The sequence below is a fragment of the Pelophylax lessonae genome, assembly GCF_965119305.1.
Source record: "Pelophylax lessonae genome assembly, chromosome: 1".
Lineage (NCBI taxonomy): Eukaryota > Metazoa > Chordata > Amphibia > Anura > Ranidae > Pelophylax > Pelophylax lessonae.
In genome coordinates, this window is record NC_138768.1 from 346,959,517 (window position 1) to 346,982,718 (window position 23,202).

The 23,202-nt window shown below is 40.0% G+C and overlaps 1 protein-coding gene across 1 annotated transcript in view; it reads right to left on the reverse strand.

The window, feature by feature from the left end:
- Positions 1 to 1,616: 1,616 nt before the first annotated feature.
- The window catches only part of AOPEP (aminopeptidase O (putative)), a 719,157-nt gene continuing 697,571 nt past the window's right edge, over positions 1,617 to 23,202 (reverse strand). Inside the window, exons 14-15 of the mRNA XM_082267412.1 lie at positions 9,759 to 9,845; positions 1,617 to 2,178 (exon numbers count right to left, since the gene is read on the reverse strand). Of these exons, the coding sequence (XP_082123538.1) occupies positions 2,038 to 2,178; positions 9,759 to 9,845 (228 nt within the window). The 3' untranslated portion in view covers positions 1,617 to 2,037. The remainder of the gene's footprint in view (positions 2,179 to 9,758; positions 9,846 to 23,202) is intronic.

Sequence of the window (23,202 nt, forward strand, 5' to 3'; positions counted from 1 at the left end):
TAGTCTGGATTACTTTAGTGGTTTAAGAATGGGGTGTTTGTTTTTTGTGCGAAAAATGGTGTGACCTACAATCTCACTAGTCCCCAGATGTGATGACTGTATTTTTTTCAGGCTTTCTTTGCTTTATTTTCACCTGGTGATCCTGTGAATTACACTCATCCTGTTTCTAGGTGGCTATACTCACTCCTCCACTGCACCTATAGCTGTCATACAGGCTGAACTTCACAATCTCTGCCTTTGTTCATCTCCATTACATGGTTGACCAGTGTAAGTTCACCTTACACATTTTCTGAAGAGGTGCGCTTACTCTTTAAAAGCTGCGGCTTGGAGCATTTTTATAAGCTTCTGTGAATGAAGTCCTAAAAGCTGGCACAAAAACTGAATCTTTTTAGCTTATAGTGTGCATTGAGCCTTAGTGCTGTGCACAGGAATTGACAAGGGCACTACATTTCTGGTAGGTATTTTCTGTACTTGACGAAAATGTTCTTAACCTTAAAAAAAAAAAAGAAAGAGAATGCAGTCACCACATCTCAGGACTGCAATATATTACAAATCTGTTCTTGGGTTTAGTTATCCTCTAAGTCAAGGATCCTCAAACTACGGCCCTTCAGCTGTTGCGAAACTACACTTCCCATGAGGCATTGTATAACTCTGACATTCACAGACATGACAAGGCATGATGGGAATTGCAGTTCCTGAACAACTGGAGGGCCATAGTTTGAAGACCCCTGCTCTAAGTGATGTGTTCATTCACTCAGGCTGCACAACATACTGTAAATAAAAGTTTTCAACACCGTAGCATGTGGGAATCAGTAGTTAGTAGCAAGTATATGCTGCACCACAGTCTACTGTGTTGACTGAACACATTTTTTTTTAAATATCTGTTAACCAATAATATTTCTATGACCTAAGGCTTCTTCCCATTTTCCCATTGCTGCTGTCAATTCATGCGTTACCCAGCAAATGAAAATAGAAACAGCAATAAAATAGAGCTGTGTCAATAGGTTTATTTTTAAAATGACTAACCTGTAAAATTAAAATATTTTCTCATATATTTATATTAACTATGCTGTCCAAAAAAAGGGTAATGAGATTCATAACATCTGTAAAGCTGAATGTGACAAGTTTTCATTAACAGAAATCTTCCACTCAGAAAAAAACAGACTCCAAGTCTGTCAAATGTATTATTTCATTAGTGAAGTATCTAAACTATGTAGCACTACAGAAGACCTTCATACCAAACCAAATTGACTATGTGTTAAACTTGCATGTGCAAACACCAGCAAGGTTACCTCAGGGTATTCAAATATTGTGTAAGTGAAGGCCATTTCTAGAGCTTCATCTCATGCAGAGATTTAGAAGAAGAATCCGATAACATGATAGCCATAACCAATTCTGAGGATTTCTGGATTTATCTCCTATGACAGATATATTGTTCCGAGTAAAAACCCTTTATGTGTGCAGAATATAGTTAAATCTAATATGCAAATAGAAAACCTCAACTGGTGCTTTATTATAGTGCTAAGCTCACAGGGGTTTATTTACACCTATAAACCAGATTTCTTGTGTCACCGAAAATCTGATATGTTGCTCTAGGCAACAGATCCAGTTTTGTTCAACTTTGCATACTTTATGCCCACCTAGATGTAATGTTTTTGAATTGTAAAAAGGAAGGGAGATTTATAGGACACAGTTTATATTTTTAAAGGTATTAAAATATATTTTTATTGTTTTCATAGCTAATGCATAGAAGGGTAAAAATCCTGGAAAAGACATTACATACAGTCTTACTGGCTAGAAATAGCAATATTTTCTATGTACATTAGAAATATGCCACATAGCCTGTGATGTTTCTGGTCTAGCACCGAGGGATCACATGAATGTGCTGGAGGACAGGCTCCATATATGGCCATGTTCTAGAACAAGTAATCCACCCATAGTACAGCTCTTAATCCTATTCAGTTTAACTTGCATTAACATGACCACACTGAAAGCTTGGTCGTTTTATCACAGCGCTGAACTATGGAAGTCAATCCATTAAAACAACATCTCTCCCACCACTTTTACACAGGATACATCCATTTGATCTCTGACAACAGCAAAGCATCTGTGTGCAAGTTCTTGCTGTCTGGCATCCTCATTCAACATTAATTCTCCATAGAGATACACACCCATGGCCTGTGGAGAAGAAAAGAACAAATAAACACTTTCATTACAAGAAGATCCTTTACTAAAATGCAGCTCCCATCCCATTCACACCCCATTATTTCTTTATCCTTTATTACTCACTACCAGTGGTGACAAACTAGCTAATTTAGTAAAGCCTTCAACATTTATAAAGTTTCTTTAATCCTGTCCAAAACATACTTTTACACAGTGCAGCACGAGCTAAACTGATGATAATACCATGTATTTATGCTTATGAATGTTGTGTCATGGCATGTACGCAGTTTTATTTTATTGTAGTTAAAGCAATGTTTTGTGTCACAATCTATGTGCTGCCAAGATGCATGGACTGTAGCCGAAGCCTCTTTTAGCTTACCATCGGATGCAGTTAATATGGTATGCGCCCCCTAATTTTGCTATTGGGATTGTTCCATGGATTAAGACATGCTCCTAGAGGGGCTGGCACCCACTGTGGAGGTGAACAATTGGAAGGACAAACAGGAGCTGTTTAAGAGACGCAATTTTTTTACAAGTGGTTGCAATCTATGTGCTAGTTGCTGTGAATCACCAAACCTATAGGAACACAGATAGTGTCATTTAAAGTGTGTGGATAAGAAAACCTCTGGCACGAGTAGAATAGTCCTCTCTATTAGTCCTGGTGAAATGGAAAATCGAATATTTTAACAGCTGTCACCAAACAAGTGGTGAGGGTAAATATTCCAGTAAAGGCCTAAAATACAAAAACAGTGCACAAACCCAGGAGGATATGCGAACTCTGATTTTGTATTTAAGTTTTAAATTTCCTGTATCTGGATTTACTTGCTGCCACATTTCCTGCGACACACCAAGCACATTCGAATTTTTGTTTTCTACCTTTTATTGGATATATAGGTAGAAATTAGATGCCATTGATGTTTTTTTTTTCCAATCATGGTTATACAGATAATGACATTAGAGATATATCCATGAGACTGAAAAATATGGTAGCTGAAATACATACATCTTGGGAATTGTGTGGTTTCGCTCACTTTTTTTGTATTTTAGTTTTAATTTTCCTGTATCCAGATTTACTTGGGGCTGCATCTCTGCGACACACCAAGCACCTTCGAATTTTTGTTTACTACCTTTATTGGAGACTACTCTTATACTGCTGGTGTTTTTTGTCATGGATGTTTTTGACTATCGGAATAGGTAAAAATGAGATGTCACTGATGTTTTTCCAATCATGATAATAAAGATAATAGCATCTTCTTGAGACTGAAAATTATTATGGTAGCTGAAATATATACATCTTGGGAATAAAGTGGGTTTGCACACTCTTTCTGCATTTTAGTTTTCATTTTTCTGTATCCAAATCTACTTGGTGCTGCATCTCCACGACACACCAAGCACATTAGAATTTTAGTTTTATTCCAGTAAGGACCTGTTCTGGTGTCAAATTTGTAAAAGGGAAATTATCCCTAATTTGTAAAGATTTCCTTTCACTTCCTGTTGCAAAAGTGAAGGGAAATTCTCTCAAAGGGACACTGATGGCAAATAATAAACTGACAGGAATGTTAAGGCCCTTTCTAATCTATCCACAACCTAAACAAACAAAAAAAATATAAAAAAACACGTGTGTGGGGGAGTAGTGTCCTATTTTGTGTTATAAAGTAAAATGAAATACTGCACTCCGCTATGCCCATTTAACCACTTGCCGACTGCCTACGTTGGCAGTCAGCCCCTCACAGGCAAAGTGACGTAGGGCTACGTCACTAGCTTGTGAGGGTCTAGGGAGCGAGCGCGCCCCCCGGAGGCGCGCTCCCGCTCCTGCGTGGTCACAGACCCCCCGCGCGTGTGACCGGCGGACCCGATGTCCGCCGGTCACTCTGCGATCGGCGGGGGAGAGGGAGAAAGTCAAAACAAGCTGCCTGTCATTCTCCCCTGTGTATGAAGGATGATCATACGGTTCTACTATGTAGAACCGTTGATCACTCTTCATACATCTGAAGCCACAGCCAATCACAGTAGAAAGCACGCCCCTAGGGACACACATAGCCCCTCCCTTTCAAAAAAAGTTAACCCCTTCACTGCCAGTGTATTTTTACAGTAACAGTGCATATGTATAGCACTGATTACTGTAGACATGTCACTGGTAACCCCAAAAGTGTCAAAAATGTCAGTCAAGGGTCCGATCTGTCCGCCGCAATGTCGCAGTACCGCAAAAAAATCGCAGATCGCCGCCATTACGCGTTAAAAAAAACAACAAAAATGACAAAAATCTTTCCCTTTGTTAGTAAACGCGATAACTTTTGCGCAAACCAATCAAAATACGCTTTTTGCAATTTTTTTTACCAAACATAGGTAGCATAAAACAAATTGGCCGAAAATGTTAAAAAATTTTGATTTTTACATTTTTTTTGGGGGGGAATTTCATATAAAAAAATGTAAAAAATATTGTTATTTTTGCAAAATTGACGCTCTTTTTTTGTTTATAGCGCATGATCAAAAAATCGCACAGGTGATCAAATACCACCAAAAGAAAGCTCTGTTTGTGGGAAAAAAAGGACGCCAAATTCGTTTAGATACAGCGTCGCACGACCACGCAATTGTCCGTTAAAGTCCCGCAGTGCCGAATCGCAAAATACCCCCTGGTCGTTTAGCAGCCAAATCCTCCGGGGCTTAAGTGGTTAAGGTACACTCTGAGATTTTACTCTCACCTCCCTTAGTGGCAAAAATGTTACTGATCCCTTTTAGCCACTTGCCGACCAGCCGCCGTAGTCTTACTCTGGCAGGTCGGCTTTGTTACTTGAAACAACATACCTGTACATCGCTTTGTGTAGCAGATAGTGGGGGCGCGTGCACGCGCCTCGCTGTAGGCACGCACTGATTGGCTAGAAGGGGAGCCAATCAGCGGGTGTGGCAGACCCGCAATCGTTCCCCATGGAGACAGAACGGCGGTCTGCCAACCGTTGTTCTGTCAGTGATGAGTCTTATTTAGGAACACAGGTCTCTGTGTTCATCCAGTGATTACAACCCACACACAGTTAGAAAGCATCCCCTAGGCACACATTTAACCCTTTGATCGCCCCTGGTGTTAACCCCGTCCCTGCCAGTGTCATTAGTACAGTAACAGTGCATATTTTTAGCACTGATTACTGTAGTAATGTCACTGGTCCCTCCAAAAGTGTCAACAATGTCAGGTGTCCCATCTGTCCACTGCAATGTCGCAGTCCCGCTAAAAATCGCTGATCGCCGCCATTACTAGTAAAAAGTAAATAAATAAATAAAAATGACATAAATCTTTAACCTAGTTTGTAGACATGATAACTTTTGCATAAACCAAGCAATATACACTTACTCAGATTGTTTTTTTTACCAAAAACATGTAGCAGAATACACATTGGCCTAAATTGATGAAAAATTAGATTTAACATTTTTTTTTATTGGGAATGTTTTATAGCAGAAAGTAAAAAATATAGTTTTTTTTTTTTTTTTTTCAGAACTGTCGCTCTTTTTTTGTTTATCGCGTAAAAAATAAAAACCACACAGGTGATCAAATACCACCAAAAGAGAGCTCTATTTGTGGGAGAAAACGGACATCAATTTTATTTGGGTACAGTATCGCACAACCTTGCAATTATCAGTTAAAGTAACGCAGTGCTGTATCGCAAAAATGGCCTGGTCATTCAGGGGGTAAAACTTTCTGGTCCTTAAGTGGTTAACAATGCTGGACACAAACTTTCATGATCTGTATAACTACGCCTGCAACATTTTTCTCAGGCCCTCATTGTTTCTGGACTTGTGTAATTATTGTGTATAATAATAAATAACAAAGATAAATGTAGGAAAATAAAAAACACATATAGCAGTGCACGTCTGTGTAGAACTGGCAAGTACAGCCAGTTCACACGTGTTAGATTTAAAAGTAAGTGGCTGGTATTTATCTTTTCCCTGACATATTTTTAGGTATCCAATCCTAGGATCTGTATAGATAGAATGAATAAAGATAAGCCAAACAAATTAAATTGCTAAGTTCTTTCCCCAGTGCTCTGAGTAATGTCAGATCTTGATTTAGGCCATAGATCCAATAATTCCAGATAACTCCATTGTCCTCAGTGAAGGTACGGGCAGGGGCTAATGTATGAAAGGTGTGCTCAAAAACAATCATTACTTGTTTTAAGCCTGAACTGCAAAAATAACAGAAGGACGCTGATTGGCTGTTACTGTATGCTTACAAAGGCATTTTTCCTACAGCATGTTTTATACATAGGCCCTTATATCCTTACCTTCCAATGTGATGCTTCACATTCATAACATTTTATTTATCTTCACAAATATATTTCCTGAGAATTTTAGAGGTGATAAATGCTTCTGAATTCTCATTGGACAGCTCACTATGCAGGTATGGACATAGACATGCAACAATACTCTACAGAGATTATTGCAAATGTATTACTTTGCCCCTTTATCTTGATTTTAAAACACTTTAGGGTTACATATTTTTAACAATTTGTAATGATGACTTATATTGGAAAAAATGGGATTTTTGACTTACCGTAAAATCTATTTCTCTGATGTTCATTGACGGACACAGCTCCTGATCTTCATGACCATTGGGTTATACTGCCCCCTACAGGAGTAGGACACTAGGCAGACAGAAAATCTGGCTACGCCTATGGGCAGTCCCAGGGGGTATACTCCCTCTCTCTGCTATAGTTACTCAGTTTTGTTACAAGCAGTATCAGATCCCTAGGCCTCAAGGACAGGCCCAGGCAGGACAGGGGGCCCTGGCAGGTACAACCCCCCACACAGCTGATCCTTCGGTCACCAGCGGCACACCCCCCTGGCCCCCATCACCAGCATAGTGCCCTGCCCCCACCCCAGGAGGTGGACCAAACCACCCACACAGATGAAGTGGGGTGCCTGAAGGGAAGGAGCGGAACCTGGGGTCTAACTGTCCCAAGGAGGGGCCCAGGTCCACCCCAAAACCCTCCAGGGGGAGAGGGCGGAAGCTACTTACCATACCAGGAACCAGGCAGCCACCGCTCCAGACAGAACCTCCTCTCCATCTAAATGAATGGGCTGTCGGCCAGGAGGAAAGCTGCGACTCGGGCCAAGACCCAGTCGAATGCGACCTCATGAGGCATTTAACTCGCAGGCCAGCCCCTTTCCGGTGGGGTTATGTGGTGGCCCACCTAGCGCGGAGCTGAGGTCTGCACGTGCTTGCTGGCCAGAGTGGGATGACCACTGGATCTAGATTATCCAGTCCGTTACCCAGTCCGGCAGTCGACTGCAGAGCTCACAGGAAAAAACCAGGAGAAAAGTTTCTATCTAAAAAGAAAAAATTGCCAGGACCAGAGATCCCAGCAAGGAACTAGGTCCTTACTCCTAACTAGGCAGAAAAAGAACAGAGTAACTATAGCAGAGAGAGGGAGTATATCCTCTGGGAATGCCCATAGGCGTAGCCAGATTCTTTTTCTGCCTAGTGTCCTACTCCTGTAGGGGCCAGTATAACCCAATGGTCATGAAGGTCAGGAGCTGTGTCCGTCAATGAACAAAAGAGAAAATAGGATTTTTTAAGTACTTGTGAAATCCTTTTCTTTGTAGGAAAGGATACAGGACCTTTAGTCATAACCATGAGATGTCCCAAAGTAGTCCAACTGAGGAGCGGGCAACACAGCATAAAATGCTAACATCCCCATATAAGAATGGGGTAAGCAAAGGCTCATCAGAACTCAGAAGCATCTTACACATGAAACTAACATTGGAGGAAGCATAAACATCCACTTGGTAAAACTTAACAAATGTGTGAACAGAAGACCAGGTAACAACCGTGCAAATCTAGGAACAAGTTGTCTGATGCTGAAAAGTCTATCACCTTAACAGGGAAAGAAGAAAACTTATCCTTGGGATAATTAGCCTGATGACTGGTCTAATCCACCTAGCAATTGTGGAGTGAGAAGCAGGGAGCCCCATATGGGAACCTTGGGGTAGGACAAGGAGGGAGTCCAGTTGTCTAAAGGAGGCTGTAGCTGAGAGTTAGACTCTCACAGCGTGTACTACATTCAGACATTTGAGTGATATTTTCTTGGGATCTTTCAGGGTAGGACAAAAGAAGGTTCTTTCCATGTGCAGCACTAGGAAGGGCTCCTTACAGGATAAAGCCACTAACTCTGAGACCTGTCTTGTATAGAAGATAGCAACAAATAGCCACATTGAGAGTGAGATCAGATTAGAAAATATGGTTTGAAATCTGAAGGATGGGCTCTGAAGGGCCTAGAGAATCAGGTTAAAGTCCCACAGTGGCAGGGGGAGCAATATGTGCAACACCCTGCACAAAGACCCTAATAAAAAAAAATTCTAGATGGGAGTTGGAGGGGTTAAAGAGGGGATGTCCCTGTAGTTTTTTTTTTTCTAGTGCCCAATCACCTGCAGATAACTGCCTATAACCCACGCTTATAACTACAAATCCAGTGACAAAAATTACCTGTAAAACACTAAAACCTAAAACTATATTTTGAACAATGCCCTAATACCTTTTACCAAAAATGATATGAGCTACTACCAGAATTCTTCTTATCCTACTTGAAAGATAGTCACCCTGCACACTTTACCAACTAGGGATGGGCCCAGGTGTGTGTGTATCATACCCGCTAGGAAGCTGTCACTGCACGCCGCCAATCATAGGCAGTGTGGCATTTCCTGGCCTGCAGCTGCACATACACACACACACACACACCGCCTATGATTGGCAGTATGCAGTGATGGCTTCCTGGCAGGTATGATCTGAACATCCCTGAGCCCCTCATTATTACCACCACATTGTGAAAACAGTCAGGTTAGCACACAAAAAGGTAGTTGGCTGAGTTTTTAGCTTTGTGGAAAATTCTACAACAAAGGAGATTGGAAAGCAGCAAGTGGCTAGACCAATGTTCTATATTTTAAGTTGGTTAATACTGCTATGTTGTGTATCACCAAGACCTGGTACTACAAAAAGAAGGAAAAATTATCTTTTTTTTTGCTCTCCTGACTACAAAAGACTGATGTCTGTCTGCCTCCCCGAGCTATTATGTGATTTCATAATTCTAAAATATTAGAATTTTTTTAGTTAAAAATATTTACATTTTTGTTAATGTACATTAAAGTGATTGTAAAGTATCTTTTTCGCATGTAAAATCCAACAGGCTGGTTGTATCCAAGTTGATTGATTGATCAACTTGGGTACATTCAGCCTTCCCATACATAGGTTGAATCTCAGTCAGTCCCTGCTGATCCGCCTGAGATTTGCACCATCTATGGCTGGTCTTAGTGATTTTTAGATAAAGTAAAGCCTGTATCTTTGGTCACGTGATTTCAGCTAAAGGGGAGAGTTAACCAATCTAAGAGCTGCTTCTCCTTTTTAACAAATATCACATGACCAACTAACTTTGAATATGTAAGAACTGTAGGAAACCTATTTCAGCCCTTCCATTACACTTCAGTTTTTTAGCCCAGCAATAATGTTAATACAGCTTATGTTAACATTTGTGTATAGATCTACTTTTTATGAAAATGAATATTAGAAATGACCTAAGATATGTACAAATACATAGATCTTTCCATTTCCATACCTGGTCCTGCAGGAGGAATATTTCCACATCCTTATAGGCTGCTGTATACTTATGTTTTATAACCAGCTCACACCATCTGTGCCGCACCTAAAAGAAATATTGATAAGTTAAAGAACAACATTTACATCAAGAAAATATGTTTTGTACAATAAAGTAATATTGTTAAAAAAAAAAAATCACTGTGCCCACATCAGTGACTGGCGTGGTAGATGGGAACAGGGTAGGTAAATCAAAGCACTGAAAGGGGTCTGTTATACACAGGAGAGGTTGCTTTTTTTTCACCTTTTAAAATTGATACTGGAATAGGTTTTGCTCTCCACATCTGTTCCAGTGACAGCTCTAAATCATGGAATGCCCTACATTTTGTCTAATGGAACAGCAGAAGAGAGCAAATCTTCTAAACAGGGAAAACGACCACAATGAAACCCTTTTACAGTAAACTGCTACAAGGGATTCATGAAAGTTGCCATTGCTGTCCTCTGCTTCTTAAAATTCTATGTGCTGGCTGTCATATGGACCCTCTGGCTTCAATATTTTGATAGGGGACCCAAGACTGGACAGGATTAAAGTAGTTAGCTTGTTAAAAGACTACTAATTTTTACACTTGTTAGAGGTCAATGCCTTTGAAGATATTGAATCTAGAGGGCCAATATAGTGGTCAAACAGCTAGCATTTTCAGACGAGGTTAGCAATTACAGCACCTGTATTTTTACAATATAATATTTATTTGAACAGAAATATGTAGCAATTACAATCTCCTGCATCTTTGAAAACTACCACATCGAAACCCAAAAGAAGCGACATTATCTACATACACATACTCTTGGGCACCCTAAATCTAAATACATAGATTTTGTTGGTTTCCTCTTTAAAGAGCAGCTAGCACAACCCCTGAAATAAAAAAACTAAAAGGGTAACCTGTAATTTGGCCATACTCTAGGGACCCTAAGAAGAATTCACCGACCTTTTCCTTCTATTCCTCGACTGCCTTAATCCACTGAGCCAAGAGAAATGCCCTGTAGTTCCTGGTATGGGGGAACACATGATATGTGCTTTCTTGTGGGAAGGGGCATAGCAATGCGTAAGTTCTGACTTGTGTATCAAGTGCAAACAGAAACAGGAATACAGGAATCTAAGGCAGCCTACCATTGGACATGGGTCAGCAAAGTGAAGAGAAGCTATGTAAATGCCCCTTAGGACCTTTAGTAAAGTGAATCTGTTACTTTGCCCAGTATGGGCTAATTATAGGTTTACATTATTATACGCGGTTTATATAGCGCCAACAGTTTGCACAGTGCTCTACAACATGAGGGCAGACAGTTCCGTTACAATACAATTCAATATAGGAGAAATCAGAGGCCCCTTTATCATTATTAAACTATAAACATTTCTGCAGATTTTAAAGTATTAATATGATTTATATGCCTAATTTAACCCACCGGGGGAAAAAAAACAAATGTGGCAAGTGCAAAATTATAATTTTTTTTTAATATGTCCCATAACTTAGTTTACTAAAAAGAAATCCAAGTCTGGAAACTAAAAACTTAAAGCCCAACTGAACTTTCCACCTAATTCAGCTAGATATATTCCAGTTGCATTAAAACAAAAGGTGTGCACAGTCCTAGAACCTCTTCATGCCAGGTGTGCTGCGACCAGGTGCACAAGGCTGCCTAGGGCAGTTTTAAAGAAAGCCAAGGCAGTTTGCCTTTTTAACAATTGGTTCAGTTTACACCATTGGGATATATCACACTGTGGCTGATAGAAATTGTAAAAAAAAAAAAGAAAAAAAAAAAAAAAGATTTCTATACAATGCTGCTTCTAGAGATTCTAGAGATTCAGCGCAGCAGCCTTCCAATCGCACATCAGCAGCTGTATTTTAGCACAGCTGTTGGTGTGAAGAGGTCCTTATAAATCATTTACTTTAGGAAGCAGTCACAACACGAGTAGATAAACCTTTAGCCGGCCAAAATGCTGTAGAAAATGACCCTTGTTATCTATGTGGAAGCAGTGGTCTCTCTGCAAAGGCCTGACATGTCCCCTGCTGAGACAGAGCTACAGCTCGCTAATCAGTAGGTCAGACTCCGCAGGGGGTGTTTTAAGCTTCCCCCTATACAAAGAACAAGAGTCCTTCTCTACAGTATGTTGGCAGGGGACAGACTTTTGTATTCAGGTTGTACCTGCTTTCTATTGGAAAAAAAATATGTCTTTAAATATATTTTGTTCTGATACATCTGTATTTGGCTGGTATGAACTAAAAGTTGAACTTTAGCTAAATACTTGAAACTTTGAGATTCGAGATGTCCATATACATGACAGCCATGGACTTCTTTAAACATGTGCGGCTCTGACTATAAAGCGGATTGATTCTTAAAGCAGGTGATTGCTATTAAAGGAACACTACCTGCTTCCTGCCTCAGACGACCAGTATCCAAATTAGGGGAAACTATTTCAGCTAAGGCAGGAGCAGGAAAACAAGGAAAAATCTCTGATAGACTGCTGGTAGACTGATCAGGTATAAAAAGCAAAATACCCATATCACAGCAAAAACTGTAGAATCTGAAGGGAAGCAAGCTAACTATCACAGTGGTAGTGGCACAGCAGCCCACAGTACAGTGCTGTTTGTTCACGTAAGATCTACATGGACAGGTCACCATTACAGAAGTTACGTGTCATTACTAAACAAGTAGAGCAAGTTTACTTTGCAAAGTGTATTTTCACTTAGCTTAAAGATGAGGTGAAGCTAAGTGAAATGTAACTTTGTAAAGAAAACCCAATCAAGAATTTTCTTTTTTTTTTTTTTTTTACTTTTTATTGTTTTTAGCATTTAAGTACAAAACATTAGGTACAACCACCAAATAACCAGCACCCACCACAATGCATCAGCACCAGCAGTCAATGCAGCTCCCATTCAGCATAGAGATATTTCCAATACAAAGATACACTATATTACCAAAAGTATTGGACACCTGCCTTAGTTTACACGCACATAAACTTTAACGGCATCCCAGTCTAAAGGCCCGATAAGTAAATCGGAAGTAAAATTTCATCCAACGAATTATCTGCTGATTTTGGGATAGCTACTATGGTGCTTTCATATGACAAAAACTGGATGTGCAGGCTAAAAAAATGTTATTGTACGTAAACACAACGTCCGATTTTCATTTATTAGTAGAGTTTTCGTCTGAAAGAAATCATAAGAGCAAGACTAGGCATGCTCAGAAACAAAAAAACACATACAAAACAATTCAACACATGACATCACTTCTGCAGTTGAATTCTGTTGAAAGGGAATTTTCATATAAAAGTAACCTATTCACTTTCCATATGAGACCAGCATGCAAAAAAAACCGGATGAACATTTGGTCATGTGTACAAATGAGCCTTTAGTTCGTAGGGTTTATTATTGAGTTGGTCCACCCTTTGCAGCTATAACAGCTTCAACTCTTCTGGGAAGACTGTCCACAAGGTTTAACAGTGTGTCTATGGGAATGTTTGACCATTCTTCCAGAAGCACATTTGTGAGGGCTCAGGCAAAATCATTGCACAGCGCAGCACATGTTAATTATTTTCAGGAGGAATGAAAAAATCTTTACAACCTATTTAAGTGCCGGTTCACATTGGTGCGATGCGTGAACCCTGCGAATCCACTGCAGGTTTCCGCATTGCATCTGACTGGCAGGCAGTTCACTCTGCCATATGCGAACTGCTGGGAGTGTCATGAAAAAGAAAAGGAGGCACAAACACCTAGTGCATTATCCTTGGACACCTTTAAAAAGTTTAGCAAAATGTCAAAAACATACTCGCAAACATGAAGAGTAATAATCAAATATAGAGAATCCACCACATGTGGAATTGGACATATCCCTGTGTTTGGACGTCTGACGCGTTTCGGGAGTCACACTCCCTTCTTCAGAGCTCAGAGTCCCTTCAGAGCGCCTGCGAATCCACTGTAGATTCCCGCATTGCACTCGACTGGCAGGCAGTTCACACGGCCATATGCAAACTACTGGGAGTGTCAATACAAAGTTAATGACACCCCCAGAATAGTTTGCATATTGCAGTGCGAACTGTCAGTTCAGACAGGAATTGGATCACATAGGTGTGAACACCCAATACACCAATGCAACACTTAGGCCCTGTTAACACCTGAGCATTTTTTAGCTCGTAAAAGCTCATCTCTGAAGTCTCAGAATGCCCAACAAGGAAAATGCTATTCATTTCAATGGTCCCTGTTCACATCTGAGCGTTTGTCACCTGAAGCAAAACGCCTGAAGCTCAAAAAAGTACATAAGCTTCTTTATTGGCAGATTACAAGCCTTTTTGTTGGATGTCAATGCCTGCCTCCAAACACCTGCAAAAAATGCCTGAAAACGATACGCTCAGGTGTGAATGGAGCCTTAGATAAGCAGGAGGCATTGTGAAAATATGGTGCTGATAGATGGAAGAATGGACTCTAATCAGCATGGAAGCAGTCCTGGACAATAATGACTCAGAGAAGAAAATGTATGTAACAGTCATACACAATTTCTCTTTTTCTAGACTTTATTAGACTATATTCTATATTTACACCTTTCATTTTTTTTTTTTTTTTTTTTCATTTTTTCAACTGTTCATTAAAATCTTTTCAGTTAAGACATATCCATAGGAATTCAACAGACATTCACAAGTTTTAATGCTGCTCGAAGTCTCTGTAAATGCTGTTACTCCAGTGTCTTGCAGCACTGGGAATATTGTTTCAAATCCCAAGCAGGACACTTTCTGTAAGAAGTTTGTATGTTCTCCCTGTGCCTGCATGGGTATACTCCAATATTCAAAAGACATGCTGATGGAATAATTGGCTCCTGTTAAAATTGGCACTAGTATGTATATGTATGTATGTATGTATGTATGTTAAAGATGGAACTTTGATTTTAAACTCCTTGAGAGCAGGGATGTTTCCTTGAGAGCAGGGATGTTTGTATGCTAAATATTCAGCATACATAGCATGATGTAAACGTTCTCTGCTATACAATTACCTGCAATAAGTAAATGCATTTCTACCTATTTATTTTAGTGAAATGCAAAAATACTTTTCACCTATACAAATTTTGTTAGCATGTTTGCTCCTAGATTATATTCTGCATTTTCACTATTCTGAAAGTACACCTGAAACTGTAGCTTAATGTAGCGTCTCGTATCTGTATAACACACAACAGAATTGAAGTCCTATATAAAAAGGAAAATCCTTTGTATAAAGTGCACAAGGTTGACTTTGTGAACATATTCCGTCGTCATGTCTTTTGTGATTGATGTCCAAAGTTGCGCTGACTTTAACCGCTTGCCGACCAGCCGCCATATATTTACTGCGGTAGGTCATTCCTGTCCCGGGAAACGACGTACCTGTATGTCGCTTTGCGGGACCTCTAGTGGGGGCGAAGGTGCGAGCATGCGTCGATTGGCCACAGGGGGAGGTAATCAGTGGTTCCGGCAGCCAAGATGTCAGCTGGGCAACAGCGATTGCTCCCTGTCGAGACACACGGCAGACCGCTGTTCTTTCAGTAATGAATACAGGGATCCTTTGTTCCTCCTATTTAGGAACACAGGTCTCTGTGTTCTTTCAGCAAGCCCATCCCCCACACAGTTAGAAAGCACCCCCTAGGGACACATTTAACCCTTTGATTGCCCCTGATGTTAACCCCTTCCCTGCCAGTGTCATTAGTACAGTAACAGTGCATATTTTTAGCACTGATTACTGTAGTAATGTCACTGGTCCTCCCAAAAGTGTCAAAAATGTCAGCTAGGTGTCCGATTTGTCTGCCGCAATCCTGCTAAAAATCGCTGATCACCATTACTAGTAAGAAAAAAAAAAATACATAAATCCCCTGGTTTGCGAGAACTTTTCCGCAAACCAATCATATACACTTATTGGGATTTTTCTTTCCAAAAATATGTAGCAGAATACATATTGGCTTAAAATGATGAAAAAATGTATTTTTTTATTGGGAATGTTTTATAGTAGAAAGTAAAAAATATAGATTTTTTTTCCAGAATTGTCACTCTTTTTTTGTTTATAGTGCAAAAAATAGAAATTGCAGAGGTGATCAAATACCACCAAAAGAAAGCTCTATTTGTGGGAAAAAAGGACATCAAATTTATTTGGCTACAGCCTCGCACAACCACGCAATTGTCAGTTAAAGTAATGCAGTGATGTATTACAAAAAAATGGCCTGGTCATTAAGGGGGTCAATTCTTTTGGTCCAGAAGTGGTTAAAGTGCAACTTTGATGCAAATTTGGATGGGTGCAACTTGGATAAGACCAGTGATAATGGACAACTGTTGCAGTGCATAATATTCAGGTACGACTTTCATGCAACTTTTGAGGGTTAACATTGAAGTCTATTTCCCTGAAGGTGCATGAAAGTCAGAACAAAGTAGTGCATAAATGACTTTGAAGTTGCTGCAACTTTAAGTCACACATATATGAATGGTTATCATTGGAAAACATGGGGAACAACTTGTTGATGTCTTTTGAAGTCGTACAAGTGGAGCCTAAAGTGCTGTTAACACAATAATTACAGGTTTGCCCAATCAGTAGCAAAGTATGTCAATAATAATAGTTTTCTTTTCATCTACAGTACAATAGATGAGAATACAAACAGTAGAGTTTCCAACTAGTCAGATTTACTGTAAAGAATAAAAATGCAGAAAAACAGGCACAATTCTTGTAGATGTTATACAGTACTTGATTGTAAATTATTTACAGTAAAAGCACAATTCAGAATGTTTGGTTTTCACGTTTAGCTCAAAAATGACTACCATTCAACTGCACCCTTTCCAAAAGTCACAATGGCCAGCTTTGCCATCTGAGAAACACAGAACAAACTGGAACATATTACACACCTAGATGCCAAGCTGCGAATCCTCAAACCTAAAACATTAAACAATTGGGCCATGACATGGCATTTTCTAAGCCCTAGACATGATTATGGATGTAGGAAAAGGCTGAATCAGTGTGTTAGCCAATGTGCTATGTTTAAAGTAAATAGTGCAATCCATTAATCTTGCATAAAGCACTGCAGAGACAGTTGTGAAGGATAAACAAGATTAAGTAAGCATCTAATACAAACAGAACGTCAACATCCAAGCTATTTCTTTAACGTATACCGGCTGCTTAGCCCTGTTCTTTCATTTATCATGACTGAATCTAAGGCCATCTTTTTATGTACCTGTATTTGATTAGAGATGCATAGTAGAGTTATGAAGACAGCTATCAGCAGCTCCATATTAACAGGAGTAAGCTATGTGACTCATGAAGCTCAGCTGACGTCCTAATTAAAATGATTGATGAGTGATGAAAGGACAGGAATGGTTTGGTGCATTATTTTCTGTTTTCTCTTTTTTTGAATGATTTCTAGCTTTAGAGAATCAAGTCAATAGGGTTAACAGCTGTTAATTATTGCAAATGGAGACCTTACCACATCAATATTAATCATCCAATCCAATACTAAACCAGCTTAGCTTTGCTCCTATAATTTTGGTCTAGGCCACAATAACAAAGAACGGCAAGGCCATCTGGCAACTCTTGTACAATGTCTGCAGGCCTGAACAGTTAAATATTTTAGTTTTCTTGCACAAAAATACTGAGTGCCTTTGGGTGCAGCTTTTATATTAACATTTAAACCCTCAAACAAAGTACAGTACAATCCCTCTAGCAGAGTCAATATGTCAGATATGAAAAGAAGATAAACCCAGTTTTAATGGTTAAATAAACCTTTGTAATAAAATGACTGGGTGTCCTACAATAGGCAGAACCCCCCATGGGATAGTACAAAGGGCATTTTTCCCCTTACTTCTTTCTAGGTTTCTATTGGTTCCTGCAGGGCGCCTTCCCCCCATCAACAATTGGTAGTTGGAGGATTTTGGCTGATTGTGCAAGTGTACTCTGCCGCCCCTTCACTCTCCCAGCTGACCTGAAAAGCAACCAGACCGTGGCTCTCACCCACACTCCCATATTACTGTTTAATAGTTATGTCACAGTGTTGTTTAGTGGGGGTTAGTCATCCAGTCTAGTCTGAATGGACAATGTGAGGTGGTTTTCTGTATTTGGTTATTTGGAGGCGTAAGTACCTTTAACCACTTGCCGACCGCCGCACGACTATTTACGTCGGCGGTCAGCCCCTCACAGGCAAACTGACGTAGGGCTACGTTGCTTGCTTGTGAGGGTCTAGGGAGCGAGCGCGCGCCCCCGGAGGCGCGCTCCCGCTCCCGCGTGGTCACGGACCCCCCCGCGCGTGTGACCAGCGGACCCGATGTCCGCCGGTCACTCGGCGATCGGCGGGGGAGAGGGAGAATGTCAGGCAGCTTGTGTAAACAAGCTGCCTGTCATTCTCCTCGCTGCAAAGACACAGATCACATGGATCTACTATGTAGATCCGTTGATCAGTGTCCTTACAGCTGAAGCCACAGCCAATCACAGTAGAAAGCACGCCCCTAGGGACACACACAGCCCCTCCCTCCCAAATAAAGTTAACCCCTTCACTACCAGTGTATTTTTACAGTAACAGTGCATATATATAGCACTGATTACTGTAGAAATGTCACTGGTAACCCCAAAAGTGTCAAAAATGTCAGTCAAGGGTCCGATCTGTCCGCCGCAATGTCGCAGTACCGCAAAAAAATCGCAGATCGCCGCCATTACGCGTTAAAAAAAAAACAACAAAAATGACAAAAATCTTTCCCTTTGTTAGTAAACGCGATAACTTTTGCGCAAACCAATAAAAATACACTTTTTGCGATTTTTTTTACCAAACATAGGTAGCATAAAACAAATTGGCCGAAAATGTTAAAAAATTTTGATTTTTACATTTTTTTTGGGGGGAATTTCATATAAAAAAATGTGAAAAATATTGTTATTTTTGCAAAATTGACGCTCTTTTTTTGTTTATAGCGCATGATCAAAAAATTGCACAGGTGATCAAATACCACCAAAAGAAAGCTCTGTTTGTGGGAAAAAAAGGACGCCAAATTCGTTTAGGTACAGTGTCGCACGACCGCGCAATTGTCCGTTAAAGTCACGCAGTGCCGAATCGCAAAATACCCCCTGGTCGGAATGGGGGTAAAATCTTCCGGGGCTTAAATGGTTAAGGTTATGCCTAGATTTAATCTAGTTCAATTTGGATTGATAAAATATTGTGTTACCCCTTAAATAAACATCATGGCCAGAAGAACTGACTTTTAAACTTGGGTGTGTCTCTTTATTTCATGTTTTATTATTGCTCCCATGTGTTATCCCATGCACTATGCAGTTTAGTACTTTTACAAACACTTTGGGGTTAATTTACTAAAACTGGAGTGTGCAAAGTCTGGTGCAGCTCTGCACAGAAACCAATCAGCCTCTTAGGTTTTTGTCAAAGATTTATTGAACAAGCTGAAGTTAGAAGCTGATTGGCTACCATGCACAGCTTTCATCAGATTTTGCACTCTCCCGTTTTAGTAAATCAACCCCTTTGTAGCTTTAAACATAGAGTTTATTTAGGTGTCATACCAGTATGCCCATTGCAGTTTATCCACAGCCTGGAAAGAAAAAATAGTAGCAAGAGAGATCCATGCTGTCCCTGCCTGGTATCCTGCACTGTGCATAGGCGAGACCTGGTGGCACATTCCCACCAACAGGTAATATATTGAGGTTGATTTACTAAAGTAAGGGGGAGCAAAGGATGGCACAGAAAGTAATGTTAAACGGTTAACTTTAAGGCTGGGTTCACACTGCTGTGCCGAGTGGCTCACAGCTGGTGGTCCGGTGTGTCCCTGTTATCTGTTTCAGGGATGAATCAGGCACAAATATTTGGCTGGATTCACACCTGAAATGGACCAGAAGACACACAAGGCTCTTCTTTAAACCGCTCCGCAGTCGTCACGGAGATGTGTGAACTGGCTCCACAGAGAGACGGTGACAATCTCCTGTAATGCAATTTAGATGCAGGGAAACCCATAAGTGTGAACTAAGTCTAAAGGTTCCATGCACACTGGGTGTTTGCTCAGCTCTCCTCAACACCTTTCTCTTGGCAGGAGAAAAGCAGCATCATAAACACGCCTAAAGCTGTGTTTTTGCAATTGAGTTTAGGTATGTCAAGTGCTTGGGCATATATTCATTTCATTGGCCAGAATATTCATTTATTTTGGCCACTGAAATTAATGCATGGTCGAGCACTTGGCATGCCTAGTGTTAACGTGTGTTACACACGTTTAAGTGCATTTAGGCATGTTGGGCGGCTTTTAGCAGCAACGTGCTCCTCTCCTGAACACACTGGATCTGGGTTTTTTTCTGCCTTTTAACGCCCCTACCTCTAAATGCCTGTAACAGATTATGTGTGCATGGACACATAGGCTAACATGGAGGGGCGCCCTTGAAAATGGCTTTTTGGAGACCAGGTGTACATGAGGCCTAAAAGTACAGGGAAACAGCTAAAAACAGTATGCTTTTGATGTCAGTTTGACACTCTTCAGAGAGTACACAAAAGAAACACAGGGCGCACCGACCTAGTGCATTATCCTAGGACCGAATATTTATTAAAGTAAAAAGTGGTAAGTATTCTATTCACAAAATGGCTATTGTATAAAAGCTCATCACAAAATCCAGCATAATTCAATCCAAAATTCATCAACTCACGTGACAGAAAATAAAGATCCAAAAGGTTGACGCGTTTCGAGGATTATCCATTAGCCATTTTGTGAGTATAGTACTTACAACTTTTTACTTTAATAAATCTTCGGTCTTAGGATAATGGACTAGGTCGGTGCACCCTGTGTTTCTTTTGTGTGGTTTCAGTGTTTCAGACTTCCCCAGTCTTTGAGGGCAGCAAGACTGTACTTATCCTCTTAGAAGCAAGATGCAGATTTAGCTTACTCATTTGGAGCAGGCACCTTTCCAAGCGCAGGAGAAATTGTGTTTGTGATTCTTTATTCTTCACAGAGTATTCAGAATTCATTGCAGAAGCGTTTCACCAGCAGCTGGCCTTCTTATTGACCTGCTTCCAGCTGCTTTTGCATGCCCATAACCTTGTATGGGTAGAGAAGCTGTTTTGAAGCAAACCCAAGTCTCTCGACACCCGCCTTAAAATAATTTAGCAAGTTTGTTTAAAACGTTTTTAGAATATTTACACTTTTTTGAAAAATGTATTACTGATATAAAATTGGATGTTGCTTGATAGTATGGTATACAATCTTATTTTTTAGTGATAAACATTTATTACATACTGCTTTAATGACAATTCATATCTATATGACTAAAAAGACTTTAGAAATACATGTTAGGTGATTCGGTCCTTTGTCCTGAACATAAAGAAAATATGTTTATACTTGCTATACAGTCCATTGAAGTAAGTCCTAGTTTTCACCTTCAATTTGATGTTGGGATTTATATGTTTCTTGTCAGCCCAAGACCCAGGTACTATACTCATATAACATCACCACAATATCATAGACATTCAGTGCAGGCCTCCTCACTATTTGCAGGCTACATAGAGTTATGTGCTTGCAGGTCTAGGTGAATAAAGGTTACATGCAATATGCCTGTATGGAACTAACTGATCCTAGCCATTCAGTAGTTTCTATCTTTGGCATTATACTCTTTGCAGAGCTATTTTCACATTCATGAACCTTATGTCAAGTCAGATAGCCCTACTCTGTTTTAGCAGGGAAAAACTTTCCCTCTGCAGATGCCAACATCTATGCACTACCATACACAATAATAGAAAAGCATCTAGCATACATCAAATCCCATCTACGCACTCCCTTCCCCCTGAAGCACTTACAATTTAAATTCAGTGCACTCAAGACCCATATCAAAAATTCAGATGTTTAAAAGTTGAATAGGATCTCAAGAAACCTCCCAATGTTTTTTATTAGAGGAGTTTTCATTATAGGAGCGCCTTTGCGTATAAAATGGTGAATGCCATAATCTTTGAAAAAACACAGGAAATGAAAGCACTATTACAATATACATTTGATTTTCTTATCCTTCCAAAATGCATAAGCGCCATAAACCAGTCATGTAGCAAGACGAGTGGTATTATTATATGAATAAAGCCCAATCCTTTTCAGAGATGGGAAGGAAAAGATTTGTTTAGAAATCGTTTTTCCATCTGGAGTATGTAAACGCAGTAGTCCTGCTACCACATATACTTACAACATTAGAATGACTGCTGAGTAATACTCCATATCTGTCTGCCCTGTGCAGTGGTACAGACAGGAAAAATGCTGATCAACAGTCTGATATTCCTGGTATGGTGGAGACGAAAAGGGAGGAGGGGGTAGCTAGCAAAGTTTATTAGTAGCTTGTACCAGTCTTATGACCTTCTATTAATAACATAACAATATATTCTTATGAGGATTTTTGCCTGCTAGCACCATACAATGCCGAATAGCAAAGGAAAAAATATATGTCCTTGCCTATGCTGCAGAATGGGCCAGTAAGGGAAACCGTGTTGACCAACACAATTCTAAACCTACATGTCTGGTGCTAAATATATGCACTTTTAGGCCTCATTGAGTTTAAAAATGCCTCTTATACAGGCAGCCATATGTGCATACACATTGTAAAATTAGAGGCATTTTTCTCTGCCAAATTTTGGCAGAAAAAATGCTGCCTTTTTTTTTCATAATTCCACAGGTTGAAGGAAAGCAAATTGCTTTATTTCCTCATCAACACTGTCAGTGTTGATGGGGGAATCCATCCTGTGGCACTATTGTAGTCTGACAGCGGGGAGTTTCCCAGCCTTCAGAATACAATGATCACTGCAGGCAGCTATAACCACTGGTAGTGAATGCATGAAAAAAAAAAAAAAAAAAAACTGACAGGCTGCTTAACTTTAGTACAACCAGCCTGCCCATAGTCAGATCAAAATGTATCCAGTTCCTGCTTACCCGGCCAAAATTCGGTCTATGGCCAGCTTTGGGAATGAATGGACAGAAAAACAGAAGTCTGTAAAAACTGTAGAAGACTGCTAGAAGTCTGTAAAAACCATAATTGAAAAAACGGCACATGTATATACTATACAGGCTATCACAATCCAGTGCTTAGTCCTTGAGCAGCCAATTACCAGGCCTGAGCTCTGTCACATAATCTCAGGTTTCCAAGGCCTATGCAAATATCAACATTGAAGAATGTAGTAAGTACAATTTTTGGGTGGCTACAGCAGTGAATCGGGGTGACAAGTGATGCAGTGCAACTAGGATCAGAGACCTAAATGTATCTGCCACAAAGCTTCAGCGTTACTTATTTTGTTTTCAGGACAGGATTGCTTTCAACTCCACTTAAAAAAAGATTTAACTTGCTATAAACTGAGATGTAAAGGAAATGACACCAAAAGGTCTATTCCTTCCCAGCCCTCACATGCAACCCTTCAATCTAGCAGTTGTCACATATTAGAGGTGCTTTTTTAATTTCTGTTTTTTAAAATTACAA